We start from the raw sequence: 14,727 nt of genomic DNA, 5'->3' as shown, positions 1-14,727 counted from the left end.
AGAGTCAAAGATTTTACTAAATTGCTCCTTACATTTTTATTTCTTTTACATTTTATTTTATCTGTGATGGGTGTGGGTGCCTGTACGTGTGAGCAAATAACTTGTAGGCTTTGGTTCTCTACTATCATGTGGGTTCTGGGGATTAAACTTAAGTCGTAGTGTTTGACGGCAAATGCCTTTACCCTTTGAGCCATTTCAGAGAGGGTCTCTTAGTGAACCTTGAGCTTACAAGCTTGGTTTGGCTAGGATAGTCAGTCCATAAGCTCCAGAAATCTGCCTGTCTTTGTACTGTCAGTGCTGGGGATCTGAACTCAAGCATGCTTTGCTGACTGAGTCATCTTCCTAGCCTCAAATTTGTTTTTTTTTTTTTTTTTTGTTTTGTTTTGTTTTGTTTTGTTTTTTCTTAATGCTTTCTGGAGTTTATTGGTTGTTGATTCATTAACACACATCCTTTGCCAAGTATTTTACTAGACCCTAGAAATTCAAACACATATTCTAACACATTCTAGACAGGCTATCCCTGACTTGTGGGCTTATAGTCCAGGTAAAAGGCAAACTTGAAGTCTGTCTGCACTCCATGACTATAAAAAGATTCACCTACATTTCTACTAGTAACTAACTCTTTCAAGTCTTGTTCCATCTGATTCTGTGCCTTTCTCTGTCGGTCCTCTGCCTGCAGGTGTCCTGGTAAAGGTGGTGGAGGTATACTTCTGTGAGCGCTGTGAACAGAGCTTTGCAGAGCCTACTCTGCTCTCCCTGCACCAGTGCACTGAGACCCATATTCAGGCTGTGCAGGACCTCTCTAGCCCCCCGTGCCCTGTAGAGCTGCCCCCCAACAACCTCACCCTCCATGGCCCTCTGCAGGATCCCAGCCTGCCAGATAGCCCCCTGTCATGTCCTGTATGTAGACAAGAGTTTGTCCAACCCCAGGCCTTGAAGAGCCACTTCAAGATTCACCGGGTCACTCCCAACACGTTCTCCTGCCCAGAGTCTGGCTGCGTGTTCTCTGCTGAAGATCGAAAGGGTCTGCAGCATCACCTGAGACAGACCCACAAGGCACTTCCTGTGCCCTGCTCATTCCGGGGCTGCTCCTTGCTTTTTGGGAGTCAGCAGGGAATGGAGCTGCATCGGCAGGCCCATTACCCTTTCCACTGCAGCCAATGCAGCTTCATGGGCTCCAACATCAAACTCTTCCGGCAGCATCAGCGGAGCCATGGAGCCAGTACACGGGGAGAGCTTGCTGTTGAGGGCCTTCCATCTCAGGATCTACTGTCAGGTAGGGGCCAGGGACCCACTAGTCTCGTGCCTACAATATATCCATAGTTGATTCTTACAAGAGACATTCCTTTCCATTATGACTGTTCCATGAATATAACAGAATGTAGACCGTGGCTTAAGAGGATGGAATTATAGCTAGGCTGCGGTGGCATATGCCTTTAATCCCAACACTTGGGAGACAGGCAGGTGGATCTCTGAATTAGGGGCAAGCCTGGTCCTCAGAGCAAGTTCCAGGATAGCCAAGGCTATACAAAGAAACCCTGTTGGTTGGGGGTGGGGTGGGGATGGAAATACTGGGAAGTATGGGGAAGGCTCTACAAATCTTGAACTAATTAGAATACATGGGACAAAAGGAAACCTTTATGACACTGAGTAAAATTTGAGTTAAGGAATGTGTAATCTGAAATTATTTTAACAATATCCTCTATTGATCCATTTCAGACCATGCTGAGGGCAAAAGTGCCTGTCTAGTAGAATATTTATAGATTGCCTTTAGAATGATTGAGATTGGAGCTGGGTGAAGTGTGCCTGTTATCCCAGCATTTGAGTAGGTTAGAAATTCAAGGTTGTCTTTAGCTATATAGCAAGTTCCAGGCCAACCTGGACTATATGAAATCATGTCTCAAAAAACAAACAAAAGCCAGGCATTGATGGTGCAAGCCTTTAATCCCAGCACTCAGGAGGCAGAGGCAAGTGGATCTCTGTGAGTTTGAAGCCAGCCTGGCTCCAAAAAGTATAAAATACAAACAAATCATGAGAGTGGACAGAAAGGATTAGGGTTGTTTGAAAAAGAAATCTCAATGGTTGGTGGTGTTTAATGTCTTTAATCCCAGCACTCAGAAGGCAGAGGCAAGCAGATTTCTGTGAGTTCAGAGCCAGCCTGGTCTACATAGTGAGTTTAGGACAACCAGAGCTACACAGAGAAACTGTCTTGAAAAAAACAGAAAGAAATCTCAGAAAGGGTGGTACTTTATCAATTTCTCCTTTTAGTCTCAAAAATAACAAAACCAGCATGAGGTAAGTGGATGAGCAGTGAATAAAGAAAATAATAGTCTAGGAGAGGACAGACTGGGAACTTGACTTGAGAGCCTCTTTTTTGTTCTTATATCTAAAGAGGAGACCTTTCAGGGGCAAGATGCAAGCCTGAAGTACAAATTGGACTCCTCAGTAGGACAGTGAACAACAGTCAGGATGTTGTCTCTACCTTGAACATCCAGCCTTTGGCTCTGGAGACCTAGGCTAAGGAAGTACATTCTACTCTTATCTACCTGCCCCCTTCCCAGTGACTTCAATGTTCTGAGCTTCAAGAGGTCTGAGTCTGTTATTATTGTAGGTTTTTAGGCTAGGTTTTTACTCTTGGTATTCAGGTTCCTGTCTTGAATGAGAATATATATATTTACTTTGCATCCACAATCCTTTTCTTGGATGCATTCAGCATTCAGTACTGTCATGGGCCCTTGTGAACTTTAAGTTTTATGTGTCCCCAGCTCCCAAACTGCCTCCAGGAGAGACAGAACCTTCTGAGGAAGCAGGTACACCTTTGCCTGGGCAGGAGTCAGCTGAAGAGGATGTAGAGGAAGAAGAGAGTGGCACCCAAAAGCAGTCCCAGAAAATCTTGGATAAAAGCCAAGGAGCTCAGCAGTCAGAAGGTAATAATATCACTGAGGTTGAAGCTTATACTTTCATATCACTGTTCATCATTGGAGGAAGTCAGGACAGCAACTCAAACAGGAATCTGGAGGCAGGAGCTGATGCGCAGGCCACAAAGGAGTGCTGGTTACTGGGTTACTCAGCCTGCTGACTTATAGAACGCAGGACCACCAGCCCAGGGATTTGGACCATCCTCAATAGCCTGTTCCCCTCCCACTCCCCCATCTATCACTAATTAAGAAAATGCCCTACAGGTTTGTCTACACTCTGATCTTGTGTAGGCATTTTCCAATTGAGGTTCTCTCTCCTCTCTGATGACTTTAGCTTGTGTCAAGTAGACATAAAACTTACCTAGTACAGCTATAGACCTCTTTAGCAGGGAAAAGGGATTCTGTTCATAATATAGATATCACAGGTTATTTATGATCAACCTGTGTTGTGTCTACCTTCCTAAGAATTTTTTTTCTGAATCTTTGTTTCCAGTTTCAAACTCAATAGAAACACTTGAAATTCATCCCACAGGGAATATACTAATGTCTGGTGAATAATTTCTTTTAAAATCTGATTGTATTAATTATCAGCTCTCAATTATTTAGAGCTCAGTGAGCCAGTATTTGCAAGTTTAGGGTACTTTACCTTCTTTCTACTCACTCATTTTAAGGGTCTTACAGTCTTCCTTTCACATCAACCCTGCTGAGCTTTCTGCTTGTCTGTATAGAGCAGGGGCAGCAAGAACAAGAAGGCTCTATCCACATTCTCTTGAGCAGCTCCAAACAGAGGTTAGGAATAGTGGGTGACTTGGGAAAACACTTGAAAGAAGCCACAAGAAGCTCCAAACAGAGGTTAGGAATAGTGGGTGACTTGGGAAAACACTTGAAAGAAGCCACAAGAAGGTATGAATATAGATTGGTGCTTAGCCCAATTGTCATCACAGAGGCTTCACAGGCAAACATTGGGCAGAGTTCGGGGAATCCTGCTGAAGAGAGGGAGGAAGGATTGTAGGAGTCAGAGGGGTTAAGGACATCACAAGAAAACCCATAGAATCAACTAACCAGGGTTCATTGGGGCTCACAGAAACTGAACTGACAACCAGGGAGCCTGCATGGGACTGACCTAGGCACTCTGCATATATGTGACAGTTGTGTAATTTGGTCTTCTTGTGGGACACCTAACAATGGGGGTGGGGGCTGTCTCTGATCTTTTGCTATTTGGGGGAACCCCATTCCTCATTCTGGGTTGCCTTGCCCAGCCTTACTTAATACAAGGGGAGGTGCTTAGTCTTACTGCAACTCAATATACCATGTTTTGTTGACAGTGCTTGGGAGAACTGTCCTTTTTTGAAGGAAAGTAGAGATGTGGAGGGGGGGGGGTCAGAGGAGAGGTGGGGAAAGAAATTCACAACCAAAAGGTATGAGTAGTCCTTGTGGTTCTTTTACTCTTAGTAACGGAGTTCCTCGCCTCTTCTTTGAGACCTTTGATACTCTGGTGTTTGGTTTTTATGAAAAGGAAGGCCACATGATATTTGTGTCTATACAAGCTGTGGCTTCCACTGTCTTAACTGTCCACTGAACTACTATAAAATCTGACTGTAAACCCTCTGCATTCTCTTTCACAGCACATGTGGCTTCCAGCACTGAGTCCCTCTTCAAGACACACATGTGCCCAGAATGCAAACGCTGCTTTAAGAAGCGGACCCATTTGGTGGAGCACCTACATCTCCACTTTCCAGACCCGAGCCTCCAGTGTCCTAACTGCCAGAAGTTCTTCACCAGCAAGAGCAAACTCAAGACCCATCTGCTGCGGGAGCTGGGTCAGAAGGCCCACCAGTGTCCTCTGTGCCACTACAGTGCAGTGGAGAGAAATGCACTAAACCGCCACATGGCCAGCATGCACGAGGATATTTCCAATTTCTATTCAGACACCTATGCCTGTCCTGTGTGCCGTGAGGAATTCCGCCTCAGCCAAGCACTCAAAGAACACCTCAAGAGCCACACAGCAGCAGCTGCAGCAGAACCGTTACCTCTACACTGCTTTCAGGAGGGCTGCACTTACGTAGCCCCTGACCGGAAGGCCTTTGTAAAGCACCTAAAGGAAACTCATGGAGTACGGGCTGTGGAGTGCCGCCATCACTCATGTCCCATGCTCTTTGCTACAGCTGAAGCGATGGAAGCCCACCACAAGAGCCATTATGCTTTCCACTGTCCCCACTGTGACTTTGCCTGCTCCAATAAGCACTTGTTCCGCAAACATAAGAAACAAGGCCACCCAGGCAGTGAAGAGCTACGGTGCACCTTCTGCCCCTTTGCCACCTTCAACCCAGTAGCCTACCAGGACCACGTTGGCAAGATGCATGCTCATGAGAAGATTCACCAGTGCTCTGAATGCAACTTTGCCACTGCCCACAAGAGGGTGCTTATCCGACACATGCTGCTTCATACTGGTGAGATGGCTTCCAGCCTTATGATGGTATAATGGTGGTGAAGGTGATGGCTGGCATGAGCTTTTGCTGTGTACCAAGCATCCACAAAGGGCATTGTTTACATTGTTTCACTTGACCTCAAGTTTGTGGGCACAGCTCTAGTATCCCAAGTTTACAAAGATAAGCATAGTTGAGTGTCATTGCAAATAAAGTAGTCAAGTCAGTGTCTGAATTCATGCACTCTGATTTCAGAACCTGTGTTCTAACACTAGACCATCATTAAGCACTTGTCCAGTTCTACCCATCCCTAATCAAGTGCAGATGGATGAATAGTCTGCTTTTTATAGTGAAGACTTCCAGACCAGGACAGATAACTTCCATTATAATTTAAGTATTGGGAGTCTGTAGGAGCAAGAGAAGGGAGAGTAATCAGCCATCCATGATCATGAACATGATCACCTCTAGTGACCTGAAAATTGACTTGTTTTATATTGGACTCCTAATTTGTTGCTAGCATTATTGAAACCTTAGATGACAGCTAAATGAAGCTTCCTACTACAATATCTGATTTCTGCAAACATCTGTGCATTTATGTGCCATTAAGCCCATCAAAACTCTGATTAGAAAAATAATTTTTAGACAGTTTGGTCAAAGCTCCCATACAACAGTTCATTTCTGTACACAGTTTAGTCACAGACTGTAGTTTCCAAGGCCTTTTCCTAAAAGCTGTGTCTGTGTAGTGTTACATAGTTTAAAACATTCTTTTATTGTGTATTATCCTATTTCATCCTTTAATCTCATAAGCAAGGCAGGTAAAGATAAGAGTCAAAAAGTTCATTGAGAAGCTAAATTTCAATGTACAGTGAGATCACAGAGAGCTACGTTGTATGCTCTTTACCATACAAAGGTGGCTGGAGGGGAAGGAAGGGTCTTGAAGGAACATGACCACCAGCCTCTTTGTGCCAGGTATTAAGCAAGTGTCAGGACAGGTCATCATTAAGTTCTTACTGTGCACCTCTGACAGCTTTGGTGTATTTCATTTAATACTCACACCAACCATGTGAGGTCTATATTTTGTTGTTCTCTTTCTGGGAGCAAGGACATGGGCTGCCCAAGGCCATGTGGTTCACTGTTTAATAAATACCTTTGTGGTTTCTCTGTGCCTTGATTTTTCCCACCACTAAAACAGAGATAATAGCACCTTATAGTGTTGTTATGAAGACTGATTGAGAGGAGGCACTTTATGCAATGCCCAGGTACACAGTGAGCATTGTAAGTGCTGACTGTTCATATGTATTACTCTATTGGAATCGAGAGTTCCAGTTCTATTCCTTAACTTGTTCTAATCTCTACTTAGGAAATAAGAAGGACTTGACTTACAGGTGCCAACTACCTTTGCTGTACACCGTTACGCACGCCTTTAATCCCAGCACTGGGGAGACAGAGGCACTCAGATCTCTGAGTTCCAAGACTGCCAAGGCTACACAGAGAAACCCTGTCTTGAAAAAACAAAATCCAAACAAACAAGCAAAATCAAAGATAGACTTTAATTTTACAAAGCTGACAGTCTTTACTTTTTCCCCTCTTCATTGGTATAGCAGTTGGAGGAACTGTCTGAGACAGCTATAATGTAGCCTTCTTTCTTCCTTTCTTTCTTTCTTTCTTTCTTTCTTCCTTCCTTCCTTCCTTCCTTCCTTCCTTCCTTCCTTCCTTTCTTTCTTTCTTTCTTTTTTTTTTTTTTTTTGTAGCCTTCTTTCTTGTGTAGTTTACTACATACTTGGTAGCACATAAGGTTTTTGCTCCTGCGTAGCATCATAGCAGACTTGCTGGAAGAGATGATATGGTCACTCACTCAAATCTATCTGACCTGTGTTCTTTCCCCTACACCTATAAAAGGAGAGAAACCTCACAAGTGTGAACTGTGTGACTTCACATGCCGAGACGTGAGCTACCTATCCAAGCACATGCTGACCCACTCGAACACCAAGGATTACATGTGTACTGAATGTGGCTATGTCACCAAGTGGAAGCATTACCTGAGTGTGCACATGCGGAAACATGCAGGGGATCTCAGGTATGAGCACACACGTATTTCCATCTCTGTCCCAAGAACATTATGCTAAGTTACCCTCTTGGATCGGTCTTCTGGCCCCATTGCTTTCTCTAACACCATTCTCCGCTCCTACTCTTAGCTCCTTCACCTACAGTTGAGCCCTGTGTCTGTGGTCCGTTCTGCATGGTGAGAGTGTTCTGGGCCAGGAGAAGGGGAAGAGATTAAAGTATCTCTTGAGGGGCTAAGGAGATGGCTCAGTCAGTAAAGTGTTTGCCTGCAATCATGAAGATCTGATGAGTTCAATCTTTAGAACCCACATTTAAAGTACTACTTGAGTTCTCAGAATTTGGTCTCAGGAAAATAGATCTATGCTTAATGGCATCAAATGGCCACTTTAAGATCCAGTGGCATCTGGACAAATTCTCTAACCTGTGGGCACATCTGCCCAGGGGCTTGGTCTGTAGCTTTTATGCCTCCACTGGGGAATAGAACAAAGCATAGAAACCTACTCCATAGGTCTTTCAGTCCCTTAGAAGTCAGGTGGGTAGTCCCACCCTGGCATTCCTACCCCACTATACTCAAGATTACTTTCCTATAGGAAGTAGTTTAGGGACTGTCAGAACACTTCTCCAGCATGCATAAAACCCTGAGTTCAATCCCCAGCACCTCAAGATAGGGGTTGGGGGACCACACACACACATAAGCAGTAGAGAGAAAGAGAGCCCCAGCTCTGACGCTAGTCTGTTTCTGTCATCACTTCCTTTGGGAACACCTTTAGGCAGACTCTTAACTTCAGTGCCTTGGCCTCATCTACACCTACTTCACAGGATGGTGGAGAACAGGTTAAGTCCAAAGCACAGACCCAGGTCCATGCTATTTAGTCAGTGACCATTAACTGTTATGATATATTGTGATTGATTCCTCTTTGTTCTTCTCCCCAGATACCAATGCAATCAGTGCTCTTACCGCTGCCATCGGGCTGATCAGCTAAGCAGCCACAAACTGCGGCACCAGGGCAAGTCCCTCATGTGTGAGGTGTGTGCCTTTGCTTGCAAGAGGAAGTATGAGCTTCAGAAGCACATGGCTTCCCAGCACCACCCTGGCACACCCGCCCCACTCTATCCCTGCCGCTACTGCAGCTATCAGAGCCGCCACAAGCAGGCCCTGCTGAGCCATGAGAACTGCAAGCACACTCATCTCCGTGAGTTTCACTGTGCCCTCTGTGATTACCGTACCTTCAGCAACACCACACTCTTCTTCCACAAGCGTAAGGTCCATGGCTACATGCCAGGGGACCAGGTTTGGCAGTTCTGCAATGCCAGCCAAGAATCAGAGGGGTCCAGGCAGTGCCTGGCACTTCCATCAGACTCAGGGCCTTCAAGCCAGCTGTCAGCTCAGCCTGAGACACAAGACCATGAACATGGGATTGTGGCAGACTCCAGTGTGGACCAGGCCCTACCAAAGACAAGTGATGAGGTCAACACCAAAAGACAGGATGGTATTGAGACTCCCCAAGGGGATGACCTGGTTGGCAGCCCCAGTCCAGGGGAGGTGGAGGAGGGTGGCTGCACACTACACTTGGAGGCCCTAAGGGTAGAACTAGAACCTGTGGCAGAGCCGCCACCAATTGAGGAGCTCACTGAAACAGCCCCTGTGGAGTTCAGGCCTCTAGATCCTTCAGGACCACTGAGAATGGAAAGGCCAGAAGGACTGGAAGAGCCAGAACTGTCCAGCTTTGAAAGTGTTGGGGCTCCAGGCTTGATTGCTGAAGAGCCCATTCTGGAGAAGCTAGTCTCTGATCCCCCTAGAAATCCTCTAATCTCTGAGGAGACCCCTAACACATTCAAGGCAACTCTGTCTGCTGAGACTGCACCATTTCCTGAGTCCGAGTCACTACTTAAGGCCCTGAGAAGACAGGACAAAGAGCAAGCAGAAGCATTGGTGCTGGAGGGCCGAGTACAAATGGTAGTGATCCAGGGAGAAGGAAGAGTTTTCCGCTGCCCACACTGCCCTTTTATCACTCGTCGGGAGAAAGCCCTGACTCTACACTCCAAATCAGGGTGCCAAAGCCGCCGAGAGCCCCTACTATGCCCTGAATGTGGAGCTAGCTTTAAGCAACAACGTGGCCTCAGCACCCACATGATGAAGAAATGCCCTGTTCTTCTCAGAAAGAACAAGGCTTTGCCTAGACCTGTCTCTCCCACTCTACATCCTCAGCTTCCAGGTGGCCAAGCCTCTCAGGATGCTGAAAGTGGGAAACCCCCATCTTTGCCATCAAAGGTAACACTTCTGCTTCCAAAAGATGCTCCTTCTGAGCTCCTTGGGGAGCAAAGAGTAGAGGAAACTCTTCCCACATCCTCTGACTTCCCAGCCTCTCTTGCGGGAAAATCCTTACCCACAGGGACCTCTGAGAAGTTCCACTTTGAGCAAGGCAAATTTCACTGCAGCTCATGCACATTCCTTTGTTCTCGGCTCTCCTCTATTACCTCTCATGTGACTGAAGGCTGCCGAGGGGAGCGTAGCCAAAGAAGAAAGCGTGGGCATCCCCAGACCCATCCTGCTGTGCTTCCTCTAAACAATGGGGACTCTGCTCTCTTGAATAGTGGGAGTACAGAGTCCAGCCCTGGTGATAGGGACACTGCTGTGGTTCAGAAGCAGAAGGGTTCCCTCTTCTCCTGTCCCACATGTCCCTTTAGCTGTCAGCAGGAGCGAACGCTGAGGACTCACCAGGCCCAGGGCTGCCCCCTTGAGTCTGGAGATCTGCACTGTGGTCTCTGCCCATTCATTGCTTCTGCTGCTGCTGCTCTGAGGCTCCATCAAAGGCGGAGGCACCCCACTACAGCCCTGGCCTCTGGCCCCCGGCCCCTTCTGCAATGTGGGGACTGTGGCTTTACCTGCAAGCAAAGCCGTTGCCTCCAACAACACCGGCGACTCAAGCATGAGGGTGTGAAGCCACATCAGTGCCCTTTCTGTGATTTTTCTACTACTAGAAGGTACCGGTTAGAGGCCCACCAATCTCGACACACGGGTGTTGGCCGAATCCCTTGCAGCTCTTGCCCGCAGACGTTTGGTACCAACTCAAAACTGCGTTTACACCAACTACGAGTACATGACAAAACACCTACCCACTTCTGTCCACTCTGCGACTATAGTGGTTATCTTCGTCATGACATCACTCGCCATGTCAACAGCTGCCACCAAGGCACCCCATCCTTTTCCTGCTCTCAGTGTGAGGCCCAGTTTAGCTCAGAAACAGCACTGAAGCAGCATGCTCTGCGCCGACACCCAGAACCTACACACCCATCCACTGGCTGTTCTGTAGAGGCCACTGAGGGCCCCTTGCACTGTTCCCACTGTGGCCTGCTCTGCCCCAGTCCTGCCAGCCTACGAGGACATATCCGTAAACAGCACCCAAGGCTGGAATGTGGGGCCTGCCAGGAGACCTTCCCTAGCCGTCCAGCACTGGATGAGCATCGGAGGCAACACCATTTCAGCCACCGCTGCCAGCTCTGTAACTTTGCTGCCCGAGAACGAGTAGGCCTGGTAAAGCACTACCTAGAACAGCATGAAGAGACTTCAGCAGCCCCCGCTGGTGGGGATGGGAATGCTGGCCAGCCCTCTCTTTGCTGCCCTTTTTGTGACTTTGCATGTCGATATCAATTGGTACTGGATCACCATGTAAAGGGCCATGGCGGCACCCGGCTCTACAAGTGTACTGACTGTGCCTATAGCACCAAAAATCGGCAGAAGATCACCTGGCACAGCCGCATTCACACTGGGGAAAAGCCTTACCACTGTCATCTCTGCTCCTATGCCTGTGCTGACCCTTCTCGCCTCAAGGTAAGGTCAAGGACCATATTATAGAAATGCAAGGAATGTAGGCTCTGGATGCTGTAACTTTTTGTGTGTCTGTGTGTATCACATATGAGCCTGTTGCCTGCAGAGCCAGAAGAGGTATTGGAGCTTCTAGAACTAGAGTTAAGGACAGTTGTGAGCTGCCATGTAGGGGCTAAACCCAGGTTATCTGGAAGAGCAAACAGTGCTCTTAATTGCTGAGTCATCAATCCAGTCTCCTGGATTCTGTAACTTTAACAATTACACATATTCACTATACTCCTCAAAACTTAGATTCCTCATCTGTAAAAGGGATAATACTTCATGAGCTTTTGTAAAGGTAAATTCCATAACTTTGCCATGTGATAAAAGCATTTAATACTTTGAGACTAATCTGGGTGTAACAGCTAATATTTATTGAGCACTTAATGTGGTGCAGTTTTAATCATTTGAAAATGCAAAGTGGGTCAATGGACCGGGAAGTCAGCGATGAGAATGCTTGCCTAATAATGCCAGTTCTTGGGTTTAGTCTTCCACTCCACATATACACACAAAGAGATAGATAATTGTTTGAGATTATCAAACAGAATTAGGGGTTAGCTGACCCTACAACATAGCTAGTAAGAAACAACTGAGGCCTGAGGGAAGCACCCTGTTGTACAGGGAGTAAACATTCTGCATTTCATCTTCCTTCTAGTACCACATGCGGATCCATAAGGAGGAACGGAAGTACTTGTGCCCCGAGTGTGGATACAAGTGCAAGTGGGTCAACCAACTCAAATACCACATGACCAAGCACACCGGTAAGTAAATGTGAATTGACTGTCTTGATTAAAGAGTTTCCCTGTTCTCTGGCAACCTTGACCTCCCTGAGATGTTTGATGTCCTCACTCAGACTTAGAGCCTACATCAGTTTTCACCCTGGGAATAGGTACTACATAGGAAGAACACATACCAGAAATGTGTTTAACACCAAAGAATGGATAAACCTGAAAGCCTGGACAAGTGTATTTGCAAAACCTTCCCCAGTGATTATGATACAAGTTCACACACTCTTATACATGGAGAACCTACAAATCAAATTTGAGTAACTACTGAGAGATACTTAGTTTCTGTGTAAATGTGGTAGAATGATTATAAGTGAGGGTAAAGGTGAAAGTCCTTTTTTAAAAAATGTGAATTGGTATTTTGCCTGCATGTATGTCTCTGAGGAGACCAGATCCCCTGGAACTGGAGTTACAGACAGTTGTTAGCTGCCATGTGGGTGCTGGGAAAAGAATCTGGGTCTTCTGGAAAAGCTGCCAGTGCTCTTAACCCCTGAACTATCTTTCCAGCCCTAAGTTCCCTATTTTTAATTTGTCTTTTCCTCTCTAATATATGGAATCCACAAACCATGGGTTCTCTTTAAAGGATTAATGATTGGGTACCTTCAGTTATGGCATATGATTCCCCCACATGTGGAGAAATATTTTTATCTTTTTTTAAACATTTTCTGTTTTTTTGTTTTGTTGTTACTTTGTTTTTCAAGACAGACTTTCTCTATGTAGGCCTAGCTATCCTGGAACTCACACATCAGCCTACCTCTGCCTCCCAAGTGCTAGGATTAAAGTAGCCACCACTGTCCAGTTAGTTTCTCTCTCTCTCTCTCTCTTTTTCTCTCTCTCTCTCTTTGTTTTGTTTGATAAAAAAGTGTTTAAGTTCTGTAATATCATGTGACCAAGGAAGTGTTGGAGTTTCCCATTTACCTGTCATAGTTGAGTATTCATTACTATCAGGTAGACTAGTTGGTTAGAAGTCCAGTTACTCATCAGCATCCACTGGGACCTTGTGTATACAAGGACTGAGTGGAGAAGGGCGCCAGAATGTCAGGTCTGACTGGGACGGAAAAGTATGGTCATTAGCTTGCTGCTGTATTCTTTATATCCCAGTATCATACTGACTTTTTATGCCTCGCTGACCCTTGTTCTTCCCTCTTCCATGGTGGTTTCTGCTTGTCCTATAGGACTGAAGCCATACCAGTGTCCCGAGTGTGAGTACTGCACCAACCGAGCTGATGCACTTCGTGTACACCGGGAGACACGGCACCGAGAGGCCCGGGCTTTCATGTGTGAGCAGTGTGGCAAGGCATTCAAGACACGCTTCCTGCTGCGCACCCACCTACGCAAGCACAGTGAGGCCAAACCCTATGTTTGCAATGTTTGCCACCGTGCTTTCCGTTGGGCTGCTGGCCTGCGCCATCATGCCCTTACCCATACCGACCGCCACCCATTCTTCTGCCGCCTCTGCAACTACAAAGCCAAGCAAAAGTTCCAGGTCGTCAAGCATGTACGCAGGCACCACCCTGACCAGTCCGACCCCAACCAGGGTGTAGGCAAAGATCCTACCACTCCCACAGTGCACCTACATGATGTGAAGCTGGAAGATCCCATCCCTTCTGCTCCTCCTGCTCCCCCTACTGGACCTGAAGGCTGAGCCCTTACCCCACCTCTGGCTTGGGAATTACATATAGTCCAAGATATGCAAACTGGGACTGTAGCTAGCCTGAGGAGCTTAGGGTCTGCTGGCTTTGGGATGTCAGAGTGGCTGGAACACACTCCCCACCCTTGAACTCCGGCCTTTGAAATTAACAGCTTTATAAAAGATAGGCTTGGACTAAAACATTGATTTCTTCTTGAGTAGCACTATGGTTTTAACCTGTAACTGAATCTCCAGTGTCTACCATTGTTGCATCAGAGCCCCAGGCTATAAGGGCTTTCCTTGTTTTATTCATGTCCTAGTTTCTTTAACCATTTTCTAAACAGATGTACCTAATTGCATGTGTTCTTGTGCCTCCTGCTCTGTAAGCATGTGAAACAGAAGATTACCAGCTAACAGACATGTCTGGATCCCTGTCCTATCATTCCTAGGTTGTCATCTGGGTTTGCCCCGTTTCCTCCCAGGCCTCTGTCCTTGTCTCTTCTACCTCAAAGAGGTTCTGAAACAGACCCAGATTGCCTGCCCTGGCCCTTCCCTTGCTCCCTGCTGTAAGCTCTTTTGTCAGAAGAGGATAGCTACCCATTCAGCCTCCTCCCAGAAGCAGCTTTAATCATCAGTCAGAAGACAGGCTCAGCAGCTGCATCAAGGTGTATAAGTATCAAGGTGGTGTAAGGCCCAACTGGGGAAGGCTGCATGCCCTGTGCTTTTGCCCCATCCCTTATGCGCTTCTCTCTGTGCCCTTCCTGTGCAACACATGGAGGAGACGCCTTGGAGACCTTGTTTCTCTGCATGCCTCACATACACACTACTTCCCCTTCATGCCCAACAATGACAGCCCATACATCCACCTAACTACCCAAATGCTAACCTCCCCCCACCCACCCCCTGCTGCCACCCCCCCCCCATACATCCCCTTCTTGCCTAACAATGACAGACCATACAGGAGCCAAATTGGACAGAGAAGCTCTATTTAGGCCAGCTAAGGAGCAGCAGTCCAGTGGGGACTCAGGGCTGTGCA

The 14,727-nt window shown here is 46.7% G+C and overlaps 1 protein-coding gene across 2 annotated transcripts in view; it reads left to right on the top strand.

Annotated features, from left to right (window-relative positions):
- Znf142 (zinc finger protein 142) overlaps positions 1-14,111 on the top strand; it is a 16,362-nt gene extending 2,251 nt beyond the window's left edge. Inside the window, exons 2-8 of one of the 2 annotated variants that reach the window (XM_051190470.1) lie at positions 680-1,276; positions 2,766-2,927; positions 4,544-5,368; positions 7,244-7,421; positions 8,342-11,240; positions 11,932-12,037; positions 13,237-14,111. In XM_051190470.1, coding sequence (XP_051046427.1) covers positions 680-1,276; positions 2,766-2,927; positions 4,544-5,368; positions 7,244-7,421; positions 8,342-11,240; positions 11,932-12,037; positions 13,237-13,706 — 5,237 coding nt within the window. In that variant the 3' untranslated portion in view covers positions 13,707-14,111. The remainder of the gene's footprint in view (positions 1-679; positions 1,277-2,765; positions 2,928-4,543; positions 5,369-7,243; positions 7,422-8,341; positions 11,241-11,931; positions 12,038-13,236) is intronic. The other variant, XM_051190471.1, reaches the window with a different exon arrangement.
- Positions 14,112-14,727: the final 616 nt, after the last annotated feature.

This window comes from Phodopus roborovskii, unplaced genomic scaffold, assembly GCF_943737965.1.
Source record: "Phodopus roborovskii unplaced genomic scaffold, PHOROB, whole genome shotgun sequence".
Classification (NCBI taxonomy): Eukaryota; Metazoa; Chordata; class Mammalia; order Rodentia; family Cricetidae; genus Phodopus; species Phodopus roborovskii.
The sequence above is the reverse complement of the archived record's forward strand: the minus strand, read 5'-3'. Positions and strand labels throughout refer to the sequence as shown.